The 9,194-nt window shown below is 42.3% G+C and overlaps 1 protein-coding gene across 1 annotated transcript; it reads right to left on the reverse strand.

The window, feature by feature from the left end:
* Positions 1 to 2,964: 2,964 nt before the first annotated feature.
* On the reverse strand, positions 2,965 to 6,274 carry LOC138882995 (uncharacterized). The gene is made up of 7 exons (XM_070163647.1): positions 5,900 to 6,274; positions 5,446 to 5,757; positions 5,170 to 5,342; positions 4,882 to 5,099; positions 3,875 to 4,003; positions 3,593 to 3,760; positions 2,965 to 3,164 (listed from the first exon to the last, which is right to left on the reverse strand). The coding sequence occupies exons 1-7, from the start codon at positions 6,272 to 6,274 to the stop codon at positions 2,965 to 2,967; spliced, it is 1,575 nt and encodes a 524-aa protein (XP_070019748.1).
* Between the last annotated feature and the right edge of the window lie 2,920 nt (positions 6,275 to 9,194).

Here is a 9,194-nt window from a genome sequence, read left to right on the forward strand (position 1 = left end):
CATATTCTTCAAACTCTGTTCAAGGCTTCTCATTCTTTTGGCCATCTCATTTTGTTCCGCAATTCTGGGGTTCTGATCCTGCCCAGGTGCAAGCTCGCACTGAGGCTGTGGAGGATTAGTGCTGGTAGCGAACCTAGTTGGTTCCATCGAGAAAGATGGGGCTTGGAATGTAAACGAGGACGAGTCAAAAGTCGGCTTGTATGCAGCAGGTTGTGCCATGATCGAGCAAGGTGGTGCAGTAAAGATATTGGTGTTTACATCCGTCGTTGACACCCGAGGATGAGACTCAGAGGGCGATCCAGCAGAGAAGGCTGAAATGGCTGGGTATCCGAATGGGGTAGCAGGATAACTTATGGGGACATTAGAAGTCCCGCTTGTCCTAGAGAATAACTCAGGGAATCCAGGGATGATGCTTGGTGGCTCTTTTCCATTATTCCAGTCATCAAGCATTTCGAGCATGCGAAGCCGCAAGATTCTATTTTCCTCCGCAGTTGCGGATTCGGGCGTGGGGACGGCCGAGATAGAACTTTCCTCGGAAACAGGGATTGTTGGCAACGGAATCTCTGAAGACATTTCTACACTTCCTTTTGACCTTGTGAAGTAAGTGTGAGCACTGCCTCCTGGCTTAACAATAGGTAATTGAACACTCCTTTTCGATCTCGTGAAATACGGGTGCGAGGCCAGACTTTCACCAAACCAACCACCTTTTCCAAAAACCTGGAAGGAACTCAATGACAAATGAATGGTTAATTCGAACCAAATAACAGATAAGCAATCTCACGTTGGGGCATGGTACACCTATACAGTTAAATGGATTCCTACATGTTTGCGACGAAAGCATGCGTCATTCCGGCATTCTTTTAGGCTTTTTATTATTTTCCCCTTTTTTAAAAAACTTTTCTCTTTGGTTAAACCGCGACCGGATCCGATGAGGATTGCCTACGTATCACGATGCCACGTGAATCAGATCATTACGTAGTTCAAAAACAAATGAGTGTAAAAGAAGCAACCTTTTTATTGTTGAAACGGTCTATTACAAACTACATTTTGCAAAAGAAAGAGCAAACTTTGAAAATAAACCTAGACTCAAATAGACTAAAACAAACTGATGGGAAAAAACAGGCAGAAGATGCTTGACTTATGAGTACATTATGGTTTTGAACATTGGTGGCCGCGGGGCATCATTCGGCCTCGCCGCGGTCCTAGGTGTGAGATCCCTTTCAAGTTTGCTCCAACTCGTGCATGGTCTGCTTGACATAACCCATCACTGCTGAGAGAATGGTAATGCTGGTCATGTTCTCACACCGTAAACACCGTCTGATGATGGCGTGGGCAATGGCCCTGATCCTATCTCTGGTCTGTTTCTTCTCTATGAGTAGGCGTCTTATCTGATCACTGCACGTCTTGAATATCTGAGAATCCTGTATATGCTGATTCTTTAGTCGCCGCACTTCTAGTTTCATCTGGCTTAACATGTCGTAACAGTATCTACTCTCAATTTTGAAATCCTTGGCCTGATTAGCTACTTTGATCTCAAGTATAGCCATCTCTCTCTTCATTTTGGCAACAGTTTTCTCGTGGTCGCGTTTCAATTGGTTCAAGTATTGGCGATGCTTCTCTACTCTTATTCCCCACTGTGCCTTGAGCTTTGCCATAATCTTTCCCGATTCTTCTAAACCATCTCGCCATTCCGTGACTTCTCTTTTTAAACCTTTAATCAACTGCTGGTCTGATCGACTTCTGGGCTGTTCATCAAGAGACAATCTCAATTTTTGGATTTGGGCCTTAAGTTCTTCATTCTCTTGGACCAATTTATTCTTTTCACTTCGATCCGCCGCGATTTGTATGCTGTTATTGAATTTCAGACTGTCAATTTGTAGCTTCAAATCACCGATCTCTGCCCGATACCCCTTTCTTTTGCTAACCAGTTCCATTGCCCTTGGGACGATTCTACAAAATCTTTGAGATGCGGTCTCTTAGCTGGTCTTTCGCAAGACAAGTCGCCTCTGAACCAAGCGTGATACCCTGGGGCAACTTCCCCTTTTGCTATATCCATCACACAAGTGCTTGCTGTCAGATGTTGGCACTCACTCCAGATTTGGCGAACTTCGATTCAAGTTGACTATTAGACTATGACCAGACTTGTTTTATTGTTATATCTCGTTCTATTCGTGTAATTCCTACTTGTTAGAGTAATTAAACGGTGATTGATGTTAGAAATAATATTTAAGCTATGTGCTTATTTGGTTAAGACCTAATGAAGTTGTTGCTGTTGTTTTGAGTTTTCTACTCTAGCTGTAATTATATACTCAGTTATGATTCTTCATTTGCATATCATATGTAAGTCTCTATTCATCATTCACTGTTACATTATATGTTATCATTTTTTGGCCTGAGTGGTACGAGATTGTGAGCCCTTGAGACTTGAGAGGTTGATGACTGAGGTGGCCTGAGAGCCGTGTTGTGAGTGTTATTGTGGATCGGGTTGCATGCTGCAGCAGGCCATATTGGCTTTATTATTATTATTATTATTATTATCATCATCATCATCATCATAATCATTATCATCATCATCATCATCATCATCATTATTATTATTGTGGATCTTGTGGATCGGGTTGCATGCCAAAGCAGGCCTTATAAGCTTTTGACTAGCGCTTGGGAAGGATCCACCTCTTCGGAGTCTGATGTACCAACAGTGAGCGCAGATACAATGATATATATATCCATACATACATACATACATACATACATACACACACACGCATGTGCTTTGCTAAAGGGCTTGTTAGCCAGGCACCCGTATAATGCTGAGTGATTGTATGTGTGTATGTGTGTGATGAACTGGGCATTTGAAATAGACAACTTGAGTATGTTGAGGGTGAGAATACCTAATCTCAACTTTTGGGCCTGTCTGTCCAAGATAGCCACTGTCTCCTCAATATAAGTCAAATCCTTGTCTAATTAGACTAAGCTGAAGTCTAATACATGGGACGGATCACCATAATACTTCCGGAGCATAGAAATATGGAACACTGGTTGAACTGCATATAAGCTAGGTGGCAATACAAGCTTGTAAGCCACCTCACCAACTCTCTCAAGGATCTTAAAAGGGACGATATACCTAGGGCTCAACTTGCCCTTCTTCTCGAACCTCATCACACCTTTCATAGGTAATACCCAGAGCAAAATTCGCTCTCCAACCATAAACTCTACATCACAAACCTTTCGATTGGCACAACTCTTTTGTCTAAATTGGTTGTACGAAGCCGATCTTGAATCAACTTGACTTTCTCCAAAGAATCTCGAACTAAATCTGTTCCCAACAACCTAGCCTCTCCTCTCTCAAACCAACCAACTGGAGAACGATACCGTCTCCCATATAGGTCATAATAAAGAGCCATTTGACTATTCGATTAGTTGCTATCGTTGTAGGCAAACTCCGCAAGAGACAAAAACTACTCCCAAGAACCCTCAAAATCCATAACATAGGCGCGAGGCATATCCTCTAATATCTGAATGGTGCGCTCGGACTGCCCGTTCGTCTGGGGGTGAAATGTTATACTCAAGTCAAATCGGTTGCCTAACTCACACTGCATAATTCTCCACAAAAGCGATGTGAACAGTGTACCATGACCGGAGATAATGGATACTAGCACACCATGAAGTCGAATAATCTCACGAACAAAGATCTGAGCTAGCTGCTCTAAAGAATAGGTAGTCACCACCAGAGTGAAATGAGCTGACTTGGTTAATGTATCTACAATCACCCACACAACATCAAATTTCTTAAAATTCCGTCGAAGCCTAACAACGAAGTCTATGGTAACATGCTCCCATTTTCACTTAGGATTCTCAAGTCTCTAAAGCAAACCGCCTGGACTCTGATGCTCATACTTCACTTGATGAAAATTTTGGCACCGAGCCACATACTCCACTATATCTTTCTTCAATTTCCTCCACCAATAGTGCTGCCTGAAATCCTGATACATCTTAGCGGCATCTGAATGAACAGAGTAATGCAAACTATGGACCTTATAAAGGATCAACTCTCGTAGCCCGTCTGCATTGGGCACATATAACCGACCCTGCATCTACAACACACTGTCATCTGCAATAGAAATCTCCTTGGCATCGATGTGCTATTATGTGTCCTTATGGACAAGCAAATGGGGTTCGCCATACTGATGCTCTTTGATGCGATCACATAAAGAAGACCGAGAAACCACACAAGCAAGCACCCAACTAGGCACCGAAATATCCAATCTAACAAACTAGGTTGCCAAGGCCTGAACATCTAGGGGTGGCCTCTCTGCTACCGGTAGATATGATAAACTGCCCAAACTCTCTGCCTTTCAACTCAATGCATCAGCCACAACATTGACGTTCTCAGGATGATAAAGAATAGTGATATGATTGTCTTTAAGAAACTCTAACCATCTACACTACCACAAATTAAGAGCTTTCTACTTGAATATATGTTGTAGACTCTGGTGGTCAGTATAGACCTCACAAGGGACACCGAACAAATAGTTCTGCCAAATCATCAATGCATGAACAATAGCTGCCAATTGCAAGTCTTGGACTAGATAATTCTTCTTATGGACCTTCAACTACCGAGACAAGTAGGCAATAACCCTACCGTCTTACATCAACATCGCGCCAAGTCCAACACGTGATGCATCACAATACATAGTGTAAGACCCCGAACCCGTAGGCAACACAAACACTAGGGTTATAGTCAAAGCAGCCTTGAGCTTTGAAAGCTCGTCTCGCACTCCTCGGACCATCTGAAAGGAGCACCCTTCTAGGTCAATCTAGTCATAGGTGTAGCAATGGATGAGAAACTCTCTACGAAATAGCGACAATACTAGGCCAAACCAAGGAAACTATGAATCTCAGTAGCTGAAAACGATCTGCACCAACTCTGAACTGCTTCAATCCTCTTCAGATCTACCTTGATCCCCTCACTCGACACTATATGACCCAAAAATGCCACCGAATCAATCCAGAATTGACACTTTAAGAATTTTGCATACAATTTCTTTTCCCTCAAGGTCTGGAGCACGATCCTCAAATGTTGCTCATGATCTTCCCAACTGTGGGAGTATATCAAAATGTCATCAACAAACACATTGACGAACGAATCAAGATATGGTTGGAATATACCATTCATCGGGTGCATAAATGATACTGGGGTGTTGGTCAGCCCAAATGACATTAGAAAGAACTCGTAGTGACTGTACTGAGTCCTGAAAGTAGTATTTGGAATATCCAGATCTCGAATCATCATCTGATGATACCCCGACCTCAAAAGCTATCTTTGAGAACACTATGGCACCCTGGAGCTAGTCAAATAAGTCATCAATGCACGGTAATGGATACCTAGTCTTCAATGTAACCTTGTTCAATGCCGATAATGAATACACATTCATATAGAACCACCTTATTCTTCACAAACAAAATTGGAGCACCCCAAGGGGACACACCGCACCAAATAAAACCCTTATCAAACAACTCTTGCAACTGCTTCTTTAACTCCTTCAACTCCACTAGGGCCATATGATATGGTGGAATAGAAATGGGTTGAGTGCCCTGCAACAAGTCAATACCAAAATCGATATTCCTATCGGGCGGCATGCCTAGAAGATCTGTTGGAAATACATCTAGAAAGCCTCTCTCTACTAAAACTGACTCAACGGTAGGAGTATTGGCATTAAAATATCTTACGAAGGATAGATAAGCATCACACCTCTTCTGCAAGGACATAATCCAATGTACCCCTTAACTCAAACCGTGGTAAACCGGGCATAGCCAATGTCACAATCTTGGCATGACAATCAAGAATAGAATGATAGGGTGACAACTAGTACATGCCTAAGATAACATCAAAGTCTACCATATCGTGCAATAATAGATCAACTCTGGTCTCAAAACCACCAATAACAAATAAACACGACCGATACACACAGTCCACAATAATAGAATCTCCAATAAGCATAGACAAATAAATAGGATAACTCAAGAAATCACACGGTATATCCAAATATGGGTCTAAGTAAGATGACACATATGAATAAGTGGATCCCTGATCAAATACAACCGACACATCTCTATGACAAACAGGAACCATACCTATAATGAATATGTCAGATGCGACTGCCTTCGTCCTACCCAAAAAAGCATAGAATCTAGCCTTACCTCTCCCTGAAGGGCGACCTCTATCCGCCTGACCCCCACCTCTGGCTGGCTGTGTAGGTGGAGTGGCAACCATGGCCTATGAAGCCTGTGGACCTGGCAGAATCCATGGAGCCTGAGTAGTCTGCGGATGTGCACTCCTCTTGAGTCTAGGGCAGTCCCTCACCATATGAAGGGTATCACCATATGCATCACAATATCTCGCTGGGTGTGGCTGCTGGAATCGGCCCTAGCCTGGTCAGCTAGATTAACCACTATAGGCACCATATGTAGGAGGTGCACTAGAAAGTGGCTTAGCAAAGTGTGCAGCCTGAGACCTTGGAATAGCCGGAGCACCACTTGAAGTTGGAAGTACTGAATAAACTGGACATCTTAGATAGACTCTACCATAATGGGTTTTAGCTACAATGTGGCCACCACTAAATCCTTCAGTACCTCGAGGCCTTTTGGCCTCCTTGTACTCTCTCTCTCACATCCCCATATACCTTCCAACTTCCGTGAAATCTCTACCATCTGCTGATATGGGGTATCTGTCTCCAACTCTCAAACCATGCTGAATCTATACCATAGTTGAGCTCCTTGATGAATTAGCGAACTCGCTCCCTGACAGTAGAAACAAAGGTAGGTGCATGTTTGGACAAATCACTGAATTTGATTTCATACTCTGACACCGTCATAGTACCCTAGCGCAGTTACTCAAACTCCACGTGTCATCCATACCGAAGGGTCTGGAGAACAAACTCTCTCAAGAACTTCTCTGAAAATTGAGTCCATGTAAGTGAAGCTGCATCGACTGGGCTACCCTCCTCGTAAGCACCTCACTATTGATACGTTGCTCCTGATAGATGGAATATAGTAAAAGAAACTCCACTCATTTCCACAATACCCATGGTGCGGAGAATATGGTGGCACTTTTCTAGAAAATCTTGTACATCCTCTGAAGCTAAGACATTGTAAGTAGGAGGATGATACTTCTTGAACCTCTCAAGTCTAAGCTGCTCCTCCTCAGCCCTAACCTCGGGCTGGACTAAAACAATAGGCTGCACTGACATAACCTCTAAAACATGATCAATATGAACCCACTGTTCTGGAATAAGAGCATGTGGGATTCTAAGCTCCTCCCCCAGGCTGAGATGTGGCCGGTGCAAGTAGAATCAATCTCGGCTGAGATAAAGTACCAAAAATTCTCAAGAACAGTGCTAGGGTCTCCTGAAGTGCAGGGTTGACAAAAGGCGCCACGGGTGCCTGCCCCGACTATAACAATAGGTGGCTCCTCAGTCGCAGCTCGAGCAGGTGCTCTAGATGCACTACGTACCCTTCCTTGACCACTGCCCTAGCCCCAGCCTCTCGCAACTCTAATAGGGGGTGCGGGTGTCTGATCGTCGGATCCATCAGTGTGTATCCTCACAATCTGTGAGAGAATAAAAAGTTAAAGATTTAGATTTCGAAGTCAAAAAATTCGCATGATAAGGAATCAAAGAAGTGGACTTTTCCTAATAGTTATGTAGCCTCTCGAAGATAAGTATAGACGTCTTCGTACCGATCCACAAGACTCTACTAAACTTGCTTATGACTCTTAACACCTATGAACCTAGAGCTCTGATACCAACTTGTCACGACCCTAATTTTCACTCCTTAGGATGTCATGATGGCACCTTGTTTCTAAGACTAGGTAAGCCTAACACATGAGAGAATATGACAGAAATAGAGGCTAAAAACATGATATAAACTAATAAATCTCATAAAAACCCGGTGAGATTGAGTCATAAGCTCTATAGAAGGTTACAAAACATCTACTACAACATTGTCTAATAAGGAAACAACAATACTGAAAAAGATAACGGAAGGTGATTCTGAGGTCTGCGGACACCGAGTAGGTATACTTTAAAGTCTCCAAAAAAATAACTACAAATTAATCACTAACATCCAGCCCGGGCAGACATACCTGAAGATGTACAAAAAGATATGCAGAAACATAACATGAGTATACCATAACGGTACCCAGCAAGTATCAAGCCTAACCTCAGTAGAATAGTGACGAGGCTAGGTCAAGACACCTACTAGGACAAGATAAACGAAATAAAATATAATAACTAAATGAAATGGAAACGTAGAGGTGAATAATAACAAAATGGTTTAATAAGGTAAACAAATGATAGAAGAGAAGCATAAAGACAATGAGAAGGAAGCAAAAATGAGAAACCCAACTAATCAAATACAGACTAATCTGGTAAGATAAGGAAAAAAGCAACAAGAATTACTCAACCAATAACTCTTCTCAATATGAAATGCAAGACAAGAATCACAGCTGAGGTACCGCCTCATTTTCAGACTGTAACGACACAGGCGGTCGTTTTAAGAATATTAACCTCATTCCCGTATTTGCTGCTCATTTTGTACTTTCTAGCTGTTATGTGACTTGCCGGGGTAGTCAGTTCGAGTTTGGAGGGATTTTAGAATGAATGGAGATAATTAGTCTCAAGGTTGGACGCTTAAGTTAAAATGGTTGACCGGATGTTGACTTATGGGTAAAAAACTCTGAAATAGAGGTCCGTTGGATATTTTAGACTTAGGAGCGTGTTCGGATTGTGATTTGGAGGTCCGTAGTTGAATTAGGCTTGAAATGGCCAAAGTTGGATTTTTAGGAAGTTTGACCTAGAGCGGACTTTTTACATCAGGGTTAGATTCCGATTCTGGAAGTTGTATTAGGTCTGTAATGTCAAATACTACTTGTGTGCAAAATATTAGGTTAATTAGACATGTTTTGATATGTTTCGGCATCGTTTGTAGAAGTTGGAATTTCCTAAGTTCATTAAGCTTGAATTGGGGTGTGATGCATGTTTTTAGCATTTTTTGATGTGATTCAAAGGCTCGACTAAGTTCGTATGATACTTTAGGACTTGTTGGTAGGTTTGGTTGAGGTCTTGGGGGCCTCAGATGATTTTTGGATAGTTAACGGATTGGGAATTGGTCTTGGAAGATGGTTGAAGTTTAGT

The sequence above is a fragment of the Nicotiana sylvestris genome, chromosome 12 (genome assembly GCF_000393655.2).
Source record: "Nicotiana sylvestris chromosome 12, ASM39365v2, whole genome shotgun sequence".
Taxonomy (NCBI): Eukaryota; Viridiplantae; Streptophyta; class Magnoliopsida; order Solanales; family Solanaceae; genus Nicotiana; species Nicotiana sylvestris.

What these genes read in the sequence shown, in the direction of transcription:
- LOC138882995 (XM_070163647.1), bottom strand. Translation starts at nt 6,274, where the DNA reads ATGGTTGCCACTCCACCTACACAGCCAGCCAGAGGTGGGGGTCAGGCG. An exon ending in TTTTGTTTGTGAAGAATAAG is followed by an intron (nt 5,343 to 5,445) that starts GTGGTTCTATAT and finishes GACTAGCTCCAG; the next exon opens with GGTGCCATAGTGTTCTCAAA. An exon ending in TTTGTGGAGAATTATGCAGT is followed by an intron (nt 3,165 to 3,592) that starts GTGAGTTAGGCA and finishes TACCTATGAAAG; the next exon opens with GTGTGATGAGGTTCGAGAAG.